This window comes from Camelina sativa, chromosome 1, assembly GCF_030686135.1.
Source record: "Camelina sativa cultivar CO46 ecotype springtype chromosome 1, ASM3068613v1".
Taxonomy (NCBI): domain Eukaryota; kingdom Viridiplantae; phylum Streptophyta; class Magnoliopsida; order Brassicales; family Brassicaceae; genus Camelina; species Camelina sativa.
The window spans coordinates 9,948,352-9,970,677 of NC_141880.1; the positions used below are offsets into that span (position 1 = coordinate 9,948,352).

General features: G+C 37.4%; 3 protein-coding genes across 5 annotated transcripts; 1 reads left to right on the top strand and 2 right to left on the bottom strand.

Annotated features, from left to right (window-relative positions):
* Nucleotides 1-8,238: 8,238 nt before the first annotated feature.
* On the bottom strand, nt 8,239-12,534 carry LOC104787176 (protein FAR-RED ELONGATED HYPOCOTYL 3). Of its 2 annotated transcripts, none has more exons than XM_087456259.1 (8): nt 11,986-12,534; nt 9,530-11,750; nt 9,368-9,424; nt 9,215-9,283; nt 9,059-9,127; nt 8,885-8,950; nt 8,734-8,778; nt 8,239-8,641 (listed from the first exon to the last, which is right to left on the bottom strand). In XM_087456259.1, the coding sequence occupies exons 2-8, from the start codon at nt 11,723-11,725 to the stop codon at nt 8,585-8,587; spliced, it is 2,559 nt and encodes an 852-aa protein (XP_087312385.1). In that variant the 5' UTR covers nt 11,726-11,750; nt 11,986-12,534; the 3' UTR covers nt 8,239-8,584. The 2 variants fall into 2 exon arrangements, with proteins under 2 accessions (XP_087312385.1, XP_087312382.1); XM_087456256.1 differs by having other exon boundaries at nt 8,885-8,956; nt 11,986-12,518.
* Nucleotides 12,535-13,370: 836 nt separating this feature from the next.
* On the top strand, nt 13,371-17,375 carry LOC104787211 (putative protein S-acyltransferase 20). Its single transcript, XM_010512748.3, has 9 exons — nt 13,371-13,651; nt 13,759-13,872; nt 13,981-14,367; nt 14,587-14,655; nt 14,751-14,822; nt 14,904-15,032; nt 15,122-15,202; nt 15,483-15,680; nt 15,936-17,375. Exons 1-9 carry the CDS (start codon nt 13,607-13,609, stop codon nt 16,968-16,970), a joined length of 2,130 nt encoding a protein of 709 aa, XP_010511050.1. The 5' UTR covers nt 13,371-13,606; the 3' UTR covers nt 16,971-17,375.
* Nucleotides 17,341-20,667, bottom strand: LOC104787193 (protein IQ-DOMAIN 5). 2 transcript variants are annotated; one of them, XM_010512728.3, is made up of 7 exons: nt 20,321-20,667; nt 19,947-20,043; nt 19,609-19,830; nt 19,196-19,429; nt 18,995-19,108; nt 18,198-18,669; nt 17,341-17,915 (listed from the first exon to the last, which is right to left on the bottom strand). In XM_010512728.3, the coding sequence occupies exons 2-7, from the start codon at nt 20,028-20,030 to the stop codon at nt 17,776-17,778; spliced, it is 1,266 nt and encodes a 421-aa protein (XP_010511030.2). In that variant the 5' UTR covers nt 20,031-20,043; nt 20,321-20,667; the 3' UTR covers nt 17,341-17,775. The 2 variants fall into 2 exon arrangements, with proteins under 2 accessions (XP_010511030.2, XP_010511037.2); XM_010512735.2 differs by having other exon boundaries at nt 19,609-19,824; nt 20,321-20,559.
* Between the last annotated feature and the right edge of the window lie 1,659 nt (nt 20,668-22,326).

Here is a 22,326-nt window from a genome sequence, read left to right on the forward strand (position 1 = left end):
TCTGAAGATATACCGCTTCTACCTGCGCCATCCTCTGCGCCATCCTCTGCTCTTTTCAAGGATCGACGGCTAGCATCTTGGGCCTTTACCCAGAGAGGAAGGTTTGTTCTTCTTTAATGCGAGTCTTTACTGTGATGAATATGAATGAGACGTGGTGCCTAGAGGAAGGAGGAAGAATTGTCATTCTCACATTTTGGTAAAGAAAGATAGATTCTTCAATTTATTTATTTGGGATGAGGTTTTTTGAATCTGAATCTGAATTTTTGTTTTTGATGATGTTTTGGTAATTGGGTTAGCTCGGTCATGAGCCAATTTGCTATACAATAGCATGTTGTACACTAGGATATTTGCTGTAAAAAGCCATTTAAAGCATCTATAAGGAGTGTCTCCTCCGAATTTTTTGTTGATTAGTTTTTTTATAATTTTGTAAAGTATCCCAAACAATCTCTCTAGTTCAATAATATTTTTCATCATTTTATTTTTATTTAAAAGCATATAAAATCATAAACTAATAACATAATAATTGAATTTATTAACAATTATATATATATTTTTTAGTTGAATAACACAAAACTTTTACTCATTTTATAAAATTCTGAACCTAATAATTTTATTTAAATGGTTTTTCACAAGTCACAAACTAATAACACCAAACAGAATTTAACAAAGTCTAGATTGAATAACAACAAATTTTACATAACATTAAAGTTATTAATATTTTTTTTAAATCACAAACCAATAACACCTCATAATACAATAGTTGTGAAATAAAAGAAAAAGAGTAGGACATGAGAAATTATAAAACTGTAGGTTACTATCTTTTTCCTTCGTAAGCTATAATTTTAATATTTTCTTATATTTTTTAACTTGCCAACTTGGTGTGAGTTTATCAAATACACATTCTTATGAGTTTTGTTTTCTTCTAATATTGGGATTATGTATCTAAATTAAATGTTGATTAATATCAAATTTTATTTTACTTTTTATTAAAAATTATATTTAAAATAAATGAATTGTCGTAAGTATAAATGATGTGAAAACAAATTTTATGATTATTCCAACTCTTTTTTTTTATAAGAATTATATCTAAATATATATGATTGTCCTCAATTATATTATAATAAAAAACAAATCGATTTTAAACCGATTAAGTGTTTTGAAGGGAAAAAATCTCATTAAACTTGTAATTCTTTTCAGCTAGCAGAGCCAAAAAGGTGAATCATGGAGGTCATAATTTTTAAGTGAAATGAAGATTCTATTAGAAAAGTAAAAATATCATTCCAAATATTCATCTTAACGCTCATTCATAATTTAAAAACATTTAAAACTGTTTCGTTTATCACATTATCACATGCCTGTTTTTCAACAAAACAAACTAAACAATCACTAAAAATATATCATAAATATGATTATGCGATGATGTCTTCACAAAAGTTCTGAGCTTAGGTCAAAAAACAAACTAAAACCGATCATGCAAATTAAACTTAACTTTTTGTTGGTGTTAAGATTACAAACAAAACTAATTATGATACTAAGATATATCTTAACACCAACAAAAAGTTAAGTTTAATTTGCATGGTCGGTTTTAGTTTGTTTTTTGACCTAAGCTCAGAACTTTTGTTATTTACCAAGTATGACAACTTTTTGAGGATTTGAAGAAACCACATTTCTTTTATTGTTTACAAAATACCGCAGATGTTTACTGAAACTGGATATTTTCTCCACCGATGCGACTGAATTTATTCTAATTTTGAAATCATAAAGTTGCTTGTTTAAATTGGTGATGAAAAAATGATAGATACATGCCGAGAAGAAGGAAAAAAAAAAAAAAAATTAAGCTGGTATATGTAGTAGCTACGACCGATTGATTACTAAAATCCCTTGGCTTCATAATTGAAAACGAGTTTATTCTACTAGACTGAGTTTTTTTTGGTCCATTAAAAGTTTAAAACTCTTTACCAATAATTCAAAGTAACGTATTGTGTTTAGTGTGATTTCCCGGTTTGTTTTCTAAACCGGAATTTTTAAAATTGAATATAGAGGTGGTTATTGTAGTCTATATCAAAACTCTTTAATCTTATCTTAGCTGAAACATAGTAGAGTTTGATCCTTACAAATCTGAAACATAGTTAGGTATGACCTCCATCAGGGATGATGTGAATCTTGATTGCATAAACGAGTTTGTCGCTGTCTTGAAGAATTTCGCATAGGATGGAGTCATTCTCTGTCAACTTGTTTCAATTGCATATTTTCTTCCAATTTTTTACCTAGACACATTGACCTCCCCACTTCTTTAGTGCCCTAGTTAGTGCATCAAACTTGTCGATATATTTAACGTAGTCACCAAACTTCAAACAGTAGTTTTTCTGATAAGCCTCTTCAGGTTTATACCAGGAGGAATAACAAGGTAGCTGCAGCACGTGTGGAAGAATAAAGACACATGCGAGTAAAAAGAAAGGAGATTTTGTATATAAACAGAGAAAAGAGAATGAGGCTGTTATATTGTTTGTTGTAAAAAGATAGTCGTATGAGATTTCTTGGAGAGAGGAGGTTGTTATCTAGCTGCGACTAGATACCTCTCGGTTACAGTTTGTAATTGATTCTGTTCATATCAATAAAGGAGTATTCAGGTTCTTATCAATTGGTGCGTCGTGAATCTGGGTTGAATCTAACGCCGCGGTGAGAAGTTTCATTGGAGATTGAGGATTTTACAGTCATCGGAGAAGACGAGTATAATGATGGTGATGGAGATCGGACTATCGCCGGTTCGTGAATTATCAGAGGCGGAGCAGCGCCAAGAATCCCTAGCTGACGTCTACGATCAATTAGGTGAGATGCGTAAATCGGAGACCAAATTCGAATCTCGAATCGAATCAAAGATGGAATCTTTGGGCAACGAAATGCGATCGCAAGACCAGAAGTTGGAAGAATTGACGAGGAAATTAGATTTGGTGCTCAACTCGTTACCAGGAATCGCAACAACTCGTGAGGTGGGAAGTACGAGTCAATCGATGCATTTACAAACACAAGATCTTCGCAATCAGGTACGTTCCTTGAACTCGGAACCATGCCTTAGCAACATTAGGCCAGGACTTAGAGAAAACTTGATCAAGAATGTGGAAATGCCAATCTTTGATGGAGCTGGCGTTTACGGTTGGGTTGCTCGGGTGGAGAGATTTTTTCGAATTGGTGGATACAACGATGAGGAGAAGCTGGCATTGATATCAGTGAGTTTGAGTGGAGAAGCGTTGAGTTGGTACAACTGGGTTGTGAACACACGACAATTTGAGAGCTGGTCACAGTTTAAGTCAAGCTTGATGTTGAGATTTGGCAATCTTAAGTTGCGTGGACCAAGCCAGAGCTTATTTTGCATCAAGCAAACGGGAACTATAGCAGATTATATTCAAAGATTTGAAGACCTCTCGTCACAAGTAACAGGATTGGATGAACAGAAGCTTGAAGGAATTTTTCTCAATGGTTTATCCCAAGAAATGCAAGAACTGGTGCATATGCAGAAACCTCGAAACTTACCTGAAATGGTAGCTGAAGCAAGAGCCATGGAATCCAGTATCATGCAAAGTGTGGTGAAGAAAGAGCTGATGTTAGCAAATAAGGAGAATCGAGAGACATTCTGTTCTGACGTTAAGAGTAACACTCATTACAATCCTAATGGCTGGAAGATGAAGACCGTAGCCACAGAGACAATTCAAAATATTGAGAAACCAGCAAATAGAACAGAACAGAGACCAAGAAGACACAACACAAATGCTGAGTTAGATGAGAAGAGAAGAAAAGGGATCTGTTTTAAGTGTGATGGTCCTTGGTCAAGAGAGCACAAATGCCCTAACAAGGAATTAAGAATAATGACTATATTCAATGGTTATGAAGTAGAGGTGTTGGATGGTAACAATGAATTGGAGTTAGTGGAGGAACCCGTTGGTGAATGCATGTCCCTATCGTTCTCATCTTTCAGAGGGATATCTGGCCCTTCAACAACTAAAGTAAGTGGATCGTTGGGCAAAGAAAGTATAGTCATAATGCTAGACAGTGGGGCAACTCACAATTTCATATCACCACTTGCAGTGAAGAAGCTGAGACTTAGATGCAGAGAAGACTCAAATTTAAATGTCAAATTGGGTAATGGCATGATGGTGGATGGGTTGGGAGTGTGTGAAAAAGTGACATTCTCTGCCCAGAATCTGGAATTCACAACAGATTTCATAGTTCTTGAACTGGGTCAGATAGATGTGATTCTTGGAGTCTATTGGTTGAGAACCTTAGGAGATTGCAGAGTGAATTGGGAGAAGAATGAAATGTCCTTCTTATACAAAGGGAAGATGGTGTCTTTAAAAGGAGAATCTGACTTGTTAATCTCCAAAATGTCATTGAAATCATTATCTACTGGTTTGGAAGCTAAATCGAAGGGTGTAGCACTTGATCTATGCAACCAACAAGATATACAACCAGTATTGGAACCTATAGAGAAGGGTATTCAAGCAGTGTTAGCAGAGTTTGATGGTGTGTTTGAGGTTCCCACTTCCCTACCACCGTTGAGAGGAAGAGAACACTCGATCATTTTGGCTCCTGGGACTACAGCGGTTAGTGTTCGACCATATAGATACCCACATGCCCAGAAAGAAGTGATCCACTTACTTTAGAGATGTTAGAGGCTGGCATCATAAGAACTAGCCAAAGTCCTTTTTCAAGCCCAGTTTTGCTAGTGAAGAAGAAAGACAACAGTTGGCGATTCTGTGTGGACTACAGAGCACTGAATAGAGCAACGGTGCCAGATAAATTTCCAATTCCAATGATAGATCAGTTATTAGATGAGTTGAATGGAGCGACAATTTTCTCTAAATTGGATCTTAGGGCCGGATACCATCAAATAAGGATGAAGGAAGAGGATGTAGAAAAGACAGCTTTCAGAACTCATGATGGACATTACGAGTTCTTGGTAATGCCGTTTGGCCTGACAAACGCTCCTGCAACTTTCCAAGCTCTTATGAATGAAATTTTCAGACCATTCTTGAGGAGATTCATTCTTGTATTCTTTGATGATATACTCGTGTATAGCAAAAATTTGATAGAACATCAGGAGCACTTGCAGGTTGTAATGAAGATTTTGGAGAAGCATAGACTATTTGCAAATAAGAAGAAGTGTTCTTTTGGTCAGAAGCAAATAGACTACTTAGGTCACATTATATCCAAAGATGGTGTTTCGACTGACCCTGTCAAGACTCAAGCAATGGCTCGATGGATCACCCCTACAACTGTTAAAGAATTGAGAGGCTTTCTTGGTCTTACAGGATACTACAGAAGATTCATAAGAGGATATGGTGTAATAGCAAGACCACTCACGGATTTGCTTAAGAAGGACAATTTTGAATGGAGTGGTGAAGCTCAAACAGCTTTTGACACATTAAAACAGGCCATGTCAACAGCACCGGTGCTATCTCTACCCAATTTTGATGAAGTGTTCATTGTTGAAGCTGATGCTTCAGGATTCGGCTTAGGTGCAGTGTTAATGCAGAACAAGCGTCCGATTGCTTACTTTAGCCACGGTCTAAGTGCCAAAGAACAGTTGAAACCAGTTTATGAAAGGGAGTTGATGGCTATAGTCTTATCGATTCAGAAATGGAAGCATTATCTGTTTGGAAGACATTTTGTGGTACATACAGATCAAAAAAGCTTGAAATTTCTGTTGGAGCAACGAGAAATCACGATGGATTATCAGAAATGGCTTATTAAGTTGCTGAACTATGACTTTGAGATTTTGTATAAACCGGGAGTGGAGAATAAAGCAGCAGACGGGTTATCGAGAATGACTCAAGGTCACGGTTCATTGTTTGCTCATCTGTTAATGGCTCTCACAATACCAACAGCTTTACAACTTCAGGATATATACGAAGAGATTGATAAGGATGAGTATATTCAGAAAGAAATAAGAAGTTTCTTATCGGATCAGAGTGTTTTGAAGAAATATACAGTGAGGGATGGGCGTTTGTGGTTCAAAAACAGGCTAGTAATACCCAAGAACTCGAACTCTATTCCATTGATACTAGAGGAATGTCACTCGGGAGTGGTAGGAGGGCATTCAGGAGTGTTGAAGACAACTAAAAGGGTTCAACAGTCGTTCCACTGGGAAGGTCTGCTATCGGATATACAGAAATTTGTTTCGAAGTGTGAGATTTGTCAAAGACATAAATACTCCACTCTATCTCCAGCAGGTTTATTACAACCCTTACCTGTACCAAACCAAGTGTGGGAAGACATCTCAATGGATTTTGTAGAAGGGTTACCTAAATCACAAGGAAGAAATGTGATTCTGGTACTGGTGGATAGATTGAGCAAATACGGTCATTTTCTGAGTTTGAAGCACCCGTTTGAAGCATCAGATGTAGCGAAGTTGTTCATTAAGGAGGTTGTAAAGCTACATGGTTATCCAGCCTCCATTGTTTCTGATCGAGGAAGTACTTTCTTGAGTGCATTTTGGAAAGATTGTTTCAAGTTATCAGGCACAAAACTCAAGCACAGCACAACGTTTCACCCACAAACAGATGGACAAACGGAGGTCTTGAATAGATGTTTGGAAACGTATCTCAGATGCTTAGCTTCAGCTCATCCAAAGACTTGGCATCAATATTTGTCTTGGGCGGAGTTATGGTACAACTCGTCGTATCACACGTCTTTGAAAGCAACCCCCTTTAGAGTGTTGTATGGACGAGACCCTCCTCCAATAATGAGATTTGAAGAGCAATCTACTAAGGTGTTTGAGTTGGAAGAGATGTTGAAGAACAGAGATTTAATGTTGGCACAAATCAAGAATCATTTGATTCATGCCCAACAGTTAATGAAGAACAACGCTGATAAACACCGTAGGGATGTTGAGTATGATGTTGGGAGTTGGGTGTTCCTTAAACTACGTCCATATAGGCAGCAAACAGTGGCAAAAAGGGCATGCCAAAAGCTTGCAGCAAAGTATTATGGACCATTTGAGATAATGGAGAGGATTGGTAAGGCAGCCTATAGACTGAAACTTCCAGATGGCTCCAAGATACACACAGTTTTTCACGTTTCTCAACTCAAGAGAGTTCTGGGCGAGCATCATCAAATAATGCCATTACCAGAGACGTTTAATGATGCAGAGGAGTTGGTCATTGAACCAGAGAAGGTCTTGGAAACTAGATACAATGATAAAGGAGTGTTAGAAGCTTTAGTCAATTGGAGAGGATTACCCGCGCATGAAAATACATGGGAGGTGGTTCGTGAGTTGAAAAGACAGTTCCCTACTCTAGCGCTTGAGGACAAGCTTCATTTCGATGGAGGGGGTATTGATAAGCCTCTTCAGGTTTATACCAGGAGGAATAACAAGGTAGCTGCAGCACGTGTGGAAGAATAAAGACACGTGCGAGTAAAAAGAAAGGAGATTTTGTATATAAACAGAGAAAAGAGAATGAGGCTGTTATATTGTTTGTTGTAAAAAGATAGTCGTATGAGACTTCTTGGAGAGAGGAGGTTGTTATCTAGCTGCGACTAGATACCTCTCGGTTACAGTTTGTAATTGATTCTGTTCATATCAATAAAGGAGTATTCAGGTTCTTATCAATTGGTGCGTCGTGAATCTGGGTTGAATCTAACGCCGCGGTGAGAAGTTTCATCGGAGATTGAGGATTTTACAGTCATCGGAGAAGACGAGTATAATGATGGTGATGGAGATCGGACTATCGCCGGTTCGTGAATTATCAGAGGCGGAGCAGCGCCAAGAATCCCTAGCTGACGTCTACGATCAATTAGGTGAGATGCGTAAATCGGAGACCAAATTCGAATCTCGAATCGAATCAAAGATGGAATTTTTGGGCAACGAAATACGATCGCGAGACCAGAAGTTGGAAGAATTGACGAGGAAATTAGATTTGGTGCTCAACTCGTTACCAGGAATCGCAACAACTCGTGAACCAGTTCTTAGTTCTTAGGAATACCTCTTTAACTCTTCTAAATTAAAGGACACCTCAACCGTCAAGATTGAAGTTTGGAAATTCCTCTCTCCTTTGTCTTGGGTTTGGATTATGCGTTCCAACAAAATTTAAGACATGGATTTGGATTTAGAAATCAATGTTTACGGTTTGATTAGATTTAGATTTCTTTTAGTAAGGGTTTATGAGTTTCATGCAAAGCTTAATCTAACGGTTGAGGTTTAGAATTATATTGATTAGGGGATCAAGATATAACATCACAAGATACTAATCTAAGAAACTTAATCAAAAGAATCAACAAGAGTTTACAAATAGAGAATATTCTCGTAACACTGTTTTCTTCTCCTCTTAAATCGAACAGTCAATGATCAAACATATGATCATCAGAACTAATACAAACAATATTAACAGAATCGAATCTCTGGGATTATAAAGCGAAACAATAACATCCTATCTTAACACTTGAGAAGATAAAACAGAGCTTTTGACTCGTGTCCTGTTCTGAACCTTATCACATTCTAGTGCTTGATGCGCTTTTGTTCTCCGAGGTTTGAACCTTTTCATCAACAGTCTTGACTCTTAAGATTTTGTGGATATGCTTATAATTTGGTTTACGAGTGTCTAGACGCATCCTCATGCAACTGCGTTGTCCTCACATTAGGATCATCCTACACATGACCATGAACAAAAAGATGACCAATTGATATATATATATAGGAAAAGAAAAAAGAGTGATCTTTTATTACAAACAAACAGTTACCCGGATATCGTAAGGGTAACTGGAAGGCCGGAAGAATTCTACTCCCTAGAAGAAACAACAAAGAGCATTAGTAGACTTTTTTAGTACTTGTTTGGGAGGCTTGTTAAAAATTGACAATGCTCATGAAAGCACAGAGAAATAGGAAGGGTACCGGTCCATGGATGCCTTGCTGAGCACCACCGTAGTAACTGTCGTAACTTGGTGCTAGCGAGTTCAACTGTCGCTACAGAAAACCAGCCGGGATTTGTTTTTTATCCAATGTTAATGAAAAGAAAAAACAGCAGAAGCTACTTTTACTACACATATGTCATGGTCGATTTCATACCAATCCTTGCATTGTTTGTTGATTCCCATAGAAATTATCGCGAGTTGGCCCCATTAAGTTCAGCTGGACCTGTAAAACACACATATCAGAACATACTACATACATAAATCTCAATCTATAAGTGAATAAAAATGCACTTATGTTATGCTTTATTACCATTCCTTGTACGCTCTGCTGTGTTCCATAATAGCTTTCTATGCTGACTGTCCTTGGGCTCAGCTTATCCTGCGATTACAAAATTGAGATATGAAATACTACGGCGACTTGAGTTTTAAAGAGGCTTGCTACGACATGTCAACAAAGACAGACCATCTGTTGCAAGCTTTCTGGCGGTGCAACTGGCATAACCTCCGGCTCTGAGTTCACCTGGAATTAGTATTCAGGATCATCAGACTTGCAAATCATAAAAAACGCAAAGCCAAACAAAATCCTTAAGCTGTCTGCATAGAGAGATAGTAAACAAGAAATTACTTTTCTTTTCTTAGTTGGATTCTTTTTCTTGCTCGTCTTGCCTGTATTTCTGCTCTGGTTGTCCTCCTCGACAGAAATCAGACCTTGAGTTGGTGACGTAACCACATCTGGAAGACTTCTGCCAGAAGTATTAATACCAGCACAGTTTCCTAAAGCTCCTTCAATAGCACCGAATGCAATATTGTAACTCTCTTGAGAGAGGGATGCCTCTTCATTCAGCTTTAATGCTCGTTGGCACAAATCATTATACCGCAGCATCCTAGTCTGCAACTGCTGAGGCTCTCCTGAAAAATGCCGGCTTTTTGCATCTTTTGTCCACCGTTTCAATATGTACTGCGAGGGGATGGAAGAAAGATGACGACACTGAAGAACATTAAGAGTGTGTCTGCAGAGATAGCCTTTATACTCAAATAAACGACAGTTGCAGGAGACTTCAGCCTTCGCTTGGTTCCATGTTACCACGAAGTCCTGATCATTTTCAAAATCCTGAACTCTAAAATTAGAGCATGTGGCATCTCGGCCCTCCTCCCTGGGACTACACGCAATTGCACCCAAAACTTCAATTTGGAACTTTTTGAATACTGCAGGAGTATAGACTTCAGAGACACTCTTCTCAAATGGTGATGGAGACTTCAATGCTGGCTGTTTGTTCCATGTTTCAGAATCAGCTTTGGCTTCTTCTTCACATCTATCTTGCAAAATTGTATCGTATAGTTTCAAAAATTCTAGTACACTAGTCTTCTTATGCATGTACTTGTCAAAGAAAGCATTAATACTATCAGCTCTTTGAGATGTTGACATCCCTGCCAGAAGCACATCAGTCATGTAGGTCGGTGCCCATTTCTTGCGGCCTTCATATAAAGAATGCATCCATTGATCTTCTTTGAGGCCGAATCTAGCAAGATTCTTCCACCATTTTCTCGCAAAGTCTTCCTCTTTCCATGATTTATAGATGCATTTCTCAAACTTTGGCATAAAATTATCATGTTCCTTAATAACTTGACCGAGATTCTCAGTAACCTTCATCAATACATGCCAAAGAAAAAGGCAATGTCGTGTATTGGGGAAGATTTGGGGAACAATGGAGTTCATTACAGCGTCTAGCTCAGTGATCAAAACCTTTGGAGCTTGTCCCCCCATCGCTCTCAGCCAGGTTTCCATCAACCAAGAAAACGTTGATGCACTCTCATCGGATATCAAGGCACACCCAAGGACCATATACTGGTAGTGCTGGTTGACTCCAACAAAAATAGCAAGTGGCATCTTGTACTTGTTTCTCACATAGGTGGTGTCTAGAGAAACAACATCGCAAAAACTGCCATAGTTATGCCTGCTCTTTGCGTCTACCCAAAATACATTCTTCACTCGCTGATCATCCCCCAGATCTACCGCATAGAAGAAGTTGGAATTCAAAGTTTGCATCCGTGACAAGAAGTCAAGCAGGATTTTAAAATCCCCTGTCTCCACTGATACAGTCCTTCCTTTCTCAAAAGAACTTTTCGAATCGCTTTTTTGGTTGACAACAGTTTTGTATTCAGCAAACTGTTTAGCCATGGCAGCATATATCTTCCTAGTCTGTTCACTCACAGCTTGTGCAGGTAAAAGCTCATGATTATGCTCCCTCACAAAGCTGTGAATAACCCATTTCCCATCAGGCCTTCTCTTAACATGCATACTAGCTTTGCAGTCAGTTTTAGCACACGTTCGCCGACCAGCCATATTATCCGGGTCCTGCTTGCTCTGCCTAGCTCGTGGCCTATTAAAAGATTTGTCATATTCTCTTTTAGTACCATACCTAGAGCAAGCAAACTTGGCATCAATAAACTCTCTAGTAGTTTTCGACCTACGACTGTTCTGTATCGCAGTGTTGAACCCAATAGCTCGAGAATACTCCTGGTAAAACGAATACGCTTCACCGTGAGACTCAAACTCCATACCATTGAGAGGCTCAAGGTTCATCATACCATCAGTGTAGTCAACCAAATCCCCAGCTGGAAGACTCATGCCAAGACTGTCATCAGTATGTACCTCGACAGTAACATCCTCAATTTTGCCAATATCAATATCTTCTTCTTCATCAGCAGCAGCAGCATCATGAAGTTTGTGGTCATTCTGTAACACATTATCAAGTCCTCTATCTTCATCATCATCTCCCTTGCAAAGGTCACCTGAATGCAGTCTAAGATCTATATCCATGACAAAGGAAATTTTCCCTATTTTCCTATAACACAATCAAAGAATCCATCAAAATCAAACCTTTCAAGGATTTGTGCTTACAATTGCAGGAAAAAAACGAACTTGGAGCTAAATTATTAGTGGGCATATCATAACATAAACGAATTGTCAAATCAAAATCCAAAAAACTGATCAAAACACTGTATAACACATCATTTCTTGTGGGTTCATTCACTATAGAACAAAACAAAAACAAAAAAAAATAAGATTTTTTTTTTTACCTCGTACGAAACAGAGATGATATACGAAGCAGAAGACGAATCGAGAACAGAAACTGAGAAAAGCACCTCTCTTTCTGTAATCGGGAGGAGGAAGGAGATGAATCGAGGAAGAAGAAGAAGAAGAAGAAGGCACGCGCCAATAGGGTGCGAGTAGGCGTTTCGATCTGCGAAAAGGGGAGATAGAGAGAAGAAGGAAGGAGAGAAGAAGAGAAGAAAAATTTGGTGAGTGGTGTACACGCGATCTGAGGAAGCGAGTGGGCGGAAGATCCACGGATTCGTTCGTCTTTGAGTTTTCTAGGGTTTCTTCTCTCTGTCTAAACGCAATGCATCACCATGTTTTTGGTAATAATATAATATCTTTTTATTTTTGATTATTTTTTTAATTAATAAAACCAACTTTTTGTGTTCGTAATTTTTACACACAGTGGCGCACGCGTTGCGCGTGCCAAAACTTCTCGTGGGATCAAAAAGACAAAAAAAAAAAAAAAAAAAAAACATTAGAGAGGAAGCGTGAATAATGACATGATGAGATTACTACAATACTATACTACATCTACAGTATTAGATTAGATTAGATAGGGGGCCATAGGGTCGTCGACTAGACTTATTTTAGGATTCTTTTACAATTTGGTTTGGTTTTGGTCCTTTGTACCATAACGATTACTGACTTTGCTTCAACTATTTTAGTTTTCTTTTTTTTTTTTTTTTTGGGGTCAAGATTTCAGTTTAGTTTGTGTTTCTTTTCTTATATATGTAACGGCCTTACAGCTTTGATTGGTTTCACTTATGAGAAGTGAGAACCACGCTAACAATTACCAAATCGAAGTAGATAAAAATATGTTTATAGCATTTTTAAGTAACTTAATTTTAGTTTTGAATAATTTAGTATAATATTATTTAACTGCTATAATATTATCAACAGTGGGAAAAATACCAATTTAATAAGATTTTTACAATGGGAAAATAATAAAAAATTACGGTGAACTACAAAAAAAAAATTGTTTGATCATTTTATAATTCATAAGCTATAAATAGTATGACAGGTTTATGTAATTTTGTATTCCACAAACTCATTAAGTAATATTTTTAATTTTTCAATAGTCAAATTTTTAATTTCCTAATTTTATTTACATATTACTATATTTTAGCTAATATAATATGAACAATTGAAAACCATACATTATGAATTAAAAATAAAATTCATAAAAATAGCTCAGTCAAAAGCCAATTGCCCTATTTAAGTCAAGTATATCTTTCGACAAACAAATAAATCAATAGCTAGTTTGAATCACTTCTTCTATTTAATTTTTGTACATACAGTAATTAATTATGCCTCACAGAAGATAAAAAAAATATAAATATAATTAGTCCACTAATGCAAAATTGCTAAATAAGTCAGGTCAAACAATTTCGACTTTAATTATTTGACTAAACTAAACCACAGTAAGACTGTTGTAACAGAGAGAGAGACCAAACTTTTTTCCCCGAGCAACACTCTTCTTCTTCACTTGATCGCTTCAAGCGGTGGCGACGGCAACGTGACGGAGACGTTGTCAGAAAATTTAGGGGTTTTTTATATTGACTCAACTGTTTCTTGCTATTGGAATTTGAAGAAGAAGGTATGGTGAGGAAACACGGTTGGCAACTTCCTGCTCACACACTTCAGGTAAAAAAAAAAGCTTCAATTTTTCATTATTGGTTTCTAGAATCTTCTCAATCGAATAGTCACGAATTGCTCTGATTTGAACTGGGTTCTGTGTATTTTTCTCTCAGGTGATTGCGATTACTGTGTTTTGCTTGTTGGTGGTAGCTTACTATGCTTTCTTCGCTCCTTTCGTTGGAGGTCGTATTTGGGAATACGTTTTGATTGGTGTTTACTCTCCTGTGGTATGTTTTTTAATACTTCCTTCTTAAACATGATGTATGTTGATATTGATGATGCATTTATGAATCTGACAGCTTTAAACGTCTATGTATCATGTGTTGTTGTTGTAGGCTCTTCTTGTTTTCGTTTTGTATGTTCGTTGTACTGCAATCAATCCTGCGGATCCAAGAATCATGTCTATATTTGATAAAGGCGTGAATGGAGATGACATGGGTCGTGCCTTGTCCAGGGATTTTGATGATACTGGGAGTCAGTTGCAGGCTTCTCCTTCTCTTGTCAGCAGGAGTTCTAACTTTGCAGCAAACTCTAGTGTGAAAGGTTCTGTAGGAGAAGGAGATTCTCAAAGAGTGGAACCTGTTCCTAGGAAATCTTGCTATAATCCTCTGGCTATCTTCTGTTTAGTCTTTGTTCTTGAAGACTGTCGTAGGAAGGAAGAGACGGTTGAACAACAAGGAAATAGTGAAGAGGCTCTTTTTTGTACATTGTGCAATTCTGAGGTATGGTAACATGGTTCCAAGCTTCAGGAAGCTATATCAAGTCCCCTTAGTTGTATATGACTTGTGTACATACATGTATGCTCTTTAATATAAAACTTGATAATGTATGAGCAGTAGATAATACTAAACTGTTTTAGAAAGTCTCTAGGGAAAGGATTTTGCTTCATATTTTAGTTAGATGTTTATGCATTTTTGTTCTGAACTATGTACGTTTAATAGGTACGCAAGTTCAGCAAGCATTGTCGGAGTTGTGATAAGTGTGTTGATGGTTTCGACCATCATTGCAAGGTAACTTTCTGATGTTTCGATTGTTTTCTTGCAATCAATTTCCCTTTTCTGAACATTTGGTTCAGTTGATGACATAGTTTTAATAATTGCTACAGTGGCTTAACAATTGCGTCGGCCGTAAAAACTACATGACTTTTGTCTCTCTGATGAGTGCCAGTCTTCTCTGGGTATGTAATACCTCTTATGTGCTATTTCTTGTACTTGTTTCTCACTTAACCACTAACAGGTTACGCTTATTCCCTCCTCAGCTCATTATTGAAGCAGCAATTGGAATTGCAGTTATAGTGCGTGTATTTGTTAATAAGAAGGGCATGGAAACTGAAATTGTCAATAGACTTGGAAATAGTTTCTCTCGTGCACCTTTTGCAGCAGTTGTTGTAAGTGTATTCTTGGTGTTATGCCGTTGCTTTGAGGTTAGCTCCTGTCGTCAATGTTCCTAATGTCATCATATTTGCAAATTTTGTAGGGTCTTTGCACTGTTGTTTCCATTCTGGCATGTTTTCCGCTGGGTGAACTTCTCTTTTTCCACATGCTCCTCATTAAAAAGGTCAGTGAGAAAGAAGCTACTTCTGATATTAGTCACTCATAATTTCTTACAGTAAGATATCGTGCTAAGACTTTTTAAATAGATAGAAGTGACTAGCACAAGAGATCCATGCTCTTCATAGTAGTTTTGAAGTGACCACCAGAACCACTCTCCCTAAATTGTTTCCTAATTAAGAAGCTCTAACTATTGTATTTAACTTATGTCTATAATTTTGTTTATATCTCGATGATGGCTTGTTCTTGTATATGCATTTGTGAACTCTTCTGTTCAACACTGGCAGGGAATTACAACATATGAGTATGTTGTGGCAATGAGAGCCATGAGCGAGGCGCCAGATGGAGCATCTGTTGACGAAGAAATCCAGAATGTGCTCTATTCTCCCACCGGGTCTGCCACAACCGGCTTTAGTGGTGGAAGTTCTCTTGGTCTACCATACAAGGGGGTCTGGTGCACTCCACCTAGAGTGTTTGATAATCAGGTAACTATATCTTTTCCAAAACATCCAACTATTCTTGTTTCATCGCATGTCTAATCTCCTGTGGAACTCTCTAGAGTTTTGGTTCCAATGGTTGGGTTATATAATTCATATACAGCATTTGAATGTCTAGTTATCCATGGGATCAATCCCTATGTATAAAATTGAAATGTGTTAATTGGCTGCATACATGTATAGCTTAATCTGAGTTTATGTTCAGGTATCGACTTGCCATTTTTACTCATTATCTCTATGTAGGATGAAGTCATTCCTCACTTAGACCCTCGCATGGTACCATCGACCGTAGACCCAGATGCACCTGGATCAGAGAAAGGCACCAAGGCTCTGAAAAGACCCGTCAAACGTAATGCATGGAAGCTTGCAAAGTTGGATCCAAATGAAGCTGCAAAGGCAGCTGCCAGAGCCAGAGCATCGTCATCTGTCTTAAGACCGATAGATAATCGCCATTTACCTGATAATGAACTTAGTTCCATTGGCACTGTTAGTATCATCAGTAGTGTAAGCACAGATGCAAATATGTCTGCAAGTAAAGAGATACGGAACAATGATCTAAGGTCATCTCTTTCTAGAAACTCCTTTGCTCCAAGCCAAGGTAGCCGGGATGAGTATGACACAGGCAGCCATGGTATGAGCAATCTTAGCAGTCCAAGCCATGTTCACGAGTCTGTCACACTTGCTCCGCTCCCTCAGAATCCTACAGTAGTTGGCCATCGCTTCACTACAGCAACCCATCACATGCACTCAACTTTTGATGATAAGGTGCTGCACAGAGGAAACGACGCTGATCCACTATTTCTCTCTACTCCTGCAACTTCTCATCTGAGGGATGTGAGAAAGACATCAGTTGTTTGGGATCCAGAAGCTGGGAGATATGTATCAGCTCCTGTAACTACAACATCTGAGGTCCGCAACAGACTGCTAAATCCTATCTCACAAACAGCCAACTTTCAGAATCAGAGACCCATTCTTCCATCTCAAGATTCTTTTTCTGGATCAACAGCACTAAGGGATCCTCTTCCTCTGCTTCAGTCCGAGAGAAGACTGACATATACAGGTGATTCTATCTTCTATGGAGGCCCACTGATTAATATTCCAACTAGAGATACCCCAAGAACCGGAAGGGGGTCATCGGTAAGAGAGGTACAAGACAGATTGGCATCAACAGTTCATCATAATGCAAGATTCATAAGGGGTTCAACCTCAAACCAGCTTCCGGTGTTCACCCCTGGAGGTCTTGGGACAAACTCCCAACCCGGTTCTAACATCAAGTAGATACACCGATTGTATTTCTTTTAAGACTCTGTCTGATCTTCTACAAAACGCCTTCCCCATTCCTGACGAGGCTCAAAATCAATGGGTTCTGTGCTGTATTGCTGAAACTCTGAGGATTGAAATTTGAGTCTTCGAGTCACTGGAATCTGTGCGAAGTTAGCGGTCATTCCTCAGTGTTAAGAGTAGGACTAGTTCTCTTCCATGGATGTGAGCTTCTTTAAACTGGTGCTTGTTGTAAACTCAGAAATCCGAAATGTCCACACTTCTGATTCTTCCAGAGAAACTTCTATGTATATTCTTCTTCTACTTATATTGTTGTTTGTTAACATTTTGACATTTTCTACGCTGCACTTTCATGTCTAGAAAACTGTTTCACTTCAGATATAATTTTATCACTCTTTCAAATTTAAAACGTATACAAGACATCGTACTATATAATCACATTGAGAGGGCATCCCCCACTCCCAGCAAAAACTGCAATGGTTTGACGAATGTACACCACTTACCGATCCATATAAGATAACCAAAATCACTCCAAGAGAACCATGGACAAAAAGAAAAGGATGGCTAATATAAATAACAACAACAATGAAGGCAAGAGAGAGACGCCAATACAGCATCTTTCTCTTCTTGATTGATCGATAAACCAAGCAACTCTCTCATCTGGAAACCATTGTGTTCTGTTTCTCCCATGATCTTTTGCCTCTTTTTTTTTGCTTTCTATCCGTTCATCAGATGCTGTGTATGTACAGAACGATGGGAGAGGGAACGGGCTGACAGTTCTCAAGCTACACACTTAACAGGGCTATGCGAGCCTCTGTTTTATCGGGTCGGAGTTACGTCTTCTCTGGCTTTGGGCAGATTTTTCCTCAACTACTTTATGAGAGGTTGGCGTGAGTTTTCCCGCTCGGCTGGCTTTAGCTGACTGAGATCCTAAATATTTTCCTGTTCAAGAATATTCACAATTTAGACTTAGAAGGAGAATGGGAACAAACAGAAACAGATTGATTTTGAGTCCTGGTCATACTCTCCACTGACACATTAGATCAGATTTGTGGGTTCTACTAAAACTTAGCTATCATAATATCTAAATTGAGGTTTGTGCTTTTATGACCAATGCAACCTGATTCTCTTATCACTATCAGCATGTTGATTACACTATTCTCTCAATTATAAAAATTGAAAACGAAACAAATTGCTTCCTAGGCGTAGAGAAAGAAACCTGACCATTGTTTGGCAGAGATAAGCGTTCCTTTGAAGATCTAATTGGCTCTCTAGATCTTTCTTTTGGATTGCTGCGCGATCTTGGACCAGCACCAGGTCTTGAGTTAACTTCTACAGCAAGATCGTCTTTAGCAGGCTTTGACTTAGCCTTGGATACCACTGGAATGCTTGAAGATATTCCAGGAGAAGAAGTACCATCTGACTGACATGGGCCGGTCATCTGACTTGAAACACCGGATACATGATTTGAAGTGTTTGGCATCTTGCTTGCACTTTTCATCTGCGTTTTATGCACATTCTCAGACTGCTCCACACTGTTGTCACCTAATTTCGCATCATCCCTGAGGTTACTGTCAAGAAACCGGTTCTCCCATGGACGAACAGCCATCCATCTTTCCAACCAGTTCCAACCCCAGTTGTTTTTGTCAGGTTGAAAGCCACTGTGAGCAGATAGCTGCCGAGTCCCTGCCTGCCACTACAAGAGAGCAATTCTATGTAAGAGAAAAATCCATTTACATTCACAAAGAAATACACCACTAGGCTGGTGGCATAGGTAAGATAGTTACGCTTATACGGAAAGAAAAATGACCAAAACGTTCAAGCACAAAAAAGAACACTTTGCAGGAAAAAGTGAAGAAACCCAAACAAAAGAACACTCAAGTAGGCAGCGTCAGTTTTGCAAGTCATAGTGATTGGTTAAGAATTGGTCCAAAGAAAGAGAACCAGTGAGAACCAGACTGACAATTCAGGGAAAGCTATGAACAAATTCAAACAATTATTTCTCAACTAGAATAGTGAACCTGGTGAGTCAAAGCATATGCCATAGCCCTCTCACGCTTAGCTGCAGCTTCCTGCCTCTTTAGCAGCTTGGCTTGGATTTGTTGAACAGATCCAATGCTATCACACCAACCTTCCTGAGATATGATTACAAATAGTCATGTTAACCACAAAAAATAAACAAATACAAATTCTGTAAATAACTCGAGACAAGTGACCGTCACCTCTATTTCTCGAACTCGGGATTCATCAGCTAGCTGTTGCTGAAGTGTCTGCTGACCTGTTTCACTTTCCAATTCCAAGGCGAGACGAACACGTCTTGCGCGTACACGAGCCTGAACTCTTACCAACGCTTGCATGCACCGAAGCGTTACAGCAGCTTGTTTTCTCACAGCGTGCCCTCTAACAAGTGCTTGAAGTCTAACCAATCCCTTCAACGCTCGTAAAGCCCTTCTCGCCTACGAAAACGTATCATTTTTTATTCAGTCCAGTCAATGGTATATAAAAATGAAGGGAAAGAGATTATATAAATCACAGCATTCATAGGTCTGTACTAAGCCCTTTAGGACATAATCTATATCATTAGTAAACCAAAAGTAAGGCATGCCATGAAGAAGACTATAAGGCGAATTGATACCAGAAATCCTCGATAAGCTGTTTGAATACGCGTTGCAGCTTGATGTTCCCTACTTTGTTCTTCATAAGCTGTGTTCCCATATGACTGCAGTGAAGTTGATGTAGACACCCCAGTATCTATCACACTACGCGTATTGGAATCTTCAAATCCATCTTGAAACTTTTCAAAATCGAAATCAACTGAATTGTTTCTCCCAAACCTACTCTTGGACGCCACCTTCACCTTCCATCAGTTAAACAAACATATAATGCAAATACAGACATGAACCAACAACATTGGCATATAATCAAAGATAGAAAGAGACACACTTGTAATCAATTAAAACATAAAGTACTCACATTTTCATCCTTCTTTGAAGACTTAGACTTGTCAGATTTCTTAAAACCAACCAAAGCTTTAATCCATCTCCCTGAAGCACCCATTAGATCAACAAACCTACAAAGGTTGCGCAATTAGCTACTGAATTATTCAATCAGTAAAGAAAAAAAGCTTTGATTGCAGGGCAGAGTACTAAAAGCAGTTAAACAACACACACACATATACTGATATACATACACCCAGAAACAAAAAAAGGAAACTTCAATTGAGTCACTCAAAAACACTTCTACCGAGAATTTTAGTAATGAACACTAACAAACAAACAAAAAACAAACTTTGGAAGATTGAGAAACGAAGAGACAACATTGAGAAGGGAAAATTCAAAAACTATTACCGACGGAGAAGTGAAAAGATCGGATCTTTAGAGAGAGAGTGTGGTGGTGAGTGTCGTCTTCTTCTTGATCTTTCTCAGTCCTATCACTGAGCGTCTTTCTCGCTTACTTTTTCTCTCTCTATACAAAAAAAGTCCATTCCTTTTTTTTTTCTCTCTCTAGAGCTCTATGTGTGTGACAAAAATGTTACAGATAGATAGATAGATAGATAGATAGGAAATTGAATCAAATTGATTGACTTGCTTAATAAAAAATTGGATTTTTTTAATTATCGTTTCGTTTCCCTCTTCATCAGAGATACGTACGATTGATTGAATGATAGAGGGATTAGATTGCACGCCGTACGCGTGCTTTATGCTTCAGCGTTTATTGACATGTAAAACGGCAAGCAGTTTATTTACTTTATGTTTCTTTTAAGTTCTCTATTTCTTTTAAGTTCTCTATTCATTATTCTGTACTAGATAACAATCCGCACATAGTGCGGTATAAAATAATTATTAAATATTTTTACGTAATTTTTATTCATAAAATCTATTATATTTATCGGTACTTGAAATCTAAACTTCAATCGTATAGCATATATTAAAAATATATATATAATTTTTGTATAAATAATTAAAATTTAATCCGTGAGAATTATTGTTAATATCATATGAACAAAGAGTTTTTAAAATTTATTTTAAAGATTTTATGAAAATGTAATCAAAAGATATAATTAAATTAGAAAGAGAATATAAAAACTTAATTTTAGGTGTTAGTTGGTATATAAATGTAAATATTATAAAAAAGTGATGACAAATAAATGAAATAATGTCCAGAGCTATGTGAATGCGACACATCAGCATTTTGTATGAGAATGCTTCTCTTTTAATATATATAAGGGATAGTTAGTTTAAAAATAATAAAGGTTTGAATGGTAACTGTGGTCAGGGCGGCCAAATCCATCTGCGGTCTGGACCGCTCTATTTTTAAGGCGGACTACAGACCGCTGTGGACCAACTCTATTTGTATGCAAAAGCGGTCCGCAGTTGGTCCGCTGCGGTCTTTTCTCTGCTTTATTTGGACCGCACCACTGCATACTACATTTGCTGAATGGTAAATAAAAAGCGGTCTAGTCCGCAGATGGATTTGTCCGCCCCAACCGCTGCAACCATTCACATCCTAAAGGTTCTTTTCCTTACTGAAGTCTGATATTTTGGATGAAGCCAATTTTTTTTTTAATCTTATGTGATGTGTTGTCATCTATTTTATGATGTGACATTGTGACTAATTTTGTATTGTTTTACATATTTAGGACTATTTTTTTCAGTAGGTAGTCTAATAATTTATTTGAAAAAAAATAGATAAATTATTGTGGTGGTTAATAAGGGTGAATTAACCAAACTTGCCACTCTATATCTTCAAATTTTAAATATGTACTTTTATCAAAAAAATCATTATATATGGTAAATCGAAGTATTATCATATATTATAAACAATGTTTTGATATTAAAAATTTATATTAAAATACAAATAAAATAATATGTTATTTAAAAAAATTAAGTGTTAATTTTTTAATTATTTAATAATGTGAAAAACTAATGTAATGTGCCTCTAACTAATTGCAAAAATGTATAGTTAGTTTGTGCATATATCCCTATATTCTAATGTGATCATTATGTTTTTGTTGTTTAAATTAATATTCTAAAAAATTCTCATAAATTTATCTCTATTGAAATTAGAATATATAAATAGATTTTTTTTACTTCTGTTAGACTAATTAAAATATTATGATTCTGTAGTATAATATTTTTTAAACATAACATTTAATATTACTTTTGTAGTTCTGTTAGACATAAAATTTAATATTCCTATACCAAACAAAAATGAAACATGAAGTCAAACTTTGGGATAAATATATTTATAGTTGGCCGCCTAGTTGGGGCTAAAAGAAGAAGAGCATCTAAATTGATTTGTATAAAATAAAACCAAAAAAGAAACATTAAAAGTGTAGATTTTAAAAGTGTTT

Excerpts from the sequence above, each read along its gene's own strand:
- LOC104787176 (XM_087456256.1), bottom strand. The coding sequence starts at position 11,725 with ATGGATATAGATCTTAGACTGCATTCAGGTGACCTTTGCAAGGGAGAT. Across the intron at positions 9,128-9,214 it reads AGCAGAGCGTACAAGGAATG|GTCCAGCTGAACTTAATGGG; the intron begins GTAATAAAGCAT and ends TGTGTTTTACAG. Across the intron at positions 8,642-8,733 it reads GTTACCCTTACGATATCCGG|GATGATCCTAATGTGAGGAC; the intron begins GTAACTGTTTGT and ends GGTCATGTGTAG.
- LOC104787211 (XM_010512748.3), top strand. The coding sequence starts at position 13,607 with ATGGTGAGGAAACACGGTTGGCAACTTCCTGCTCACACACTTCAG. Across the intron at positions 14,823-14,903 it reads TGAGTGCCAGTCTTCTCTGG|CTCATTATTGAAGCAGCAAT; the intron begins GTATGTAATACC and ends TTCCCTCCTCAG. Across the intron at positions 15,681-15,935 it reads CTAGAGTGTTTGATAATCAG|GATGAAGTCATTCCTCACTT; the intron begins GTAACTATATCT and ends ATCTCTATGTAG.
- LOC104787193 (XM_010512728.3), bottom strand. The coding sequence starts at position 20,030 with ATGGGTGCTTCAGGGAGATGGATTAAAGCTTTGGTTGGTTTTAAGAAA. Across the intron at positions 19,430-19,608 it reads CAGCTTATCGAGGATTTCTG|GCGAGAAGGGCTTTACGAGC; the intron begins GTATCAATTCGC and ends ACGTTTTCGTAG. Across the intron at positions 17,916-18,197 it reads CTTATCTCTGCCAAACAATG|GAAAATATTTAGGATCTCAG; the intron begins GTCAGGTTTCTT and ends ATTCTTGAACAG.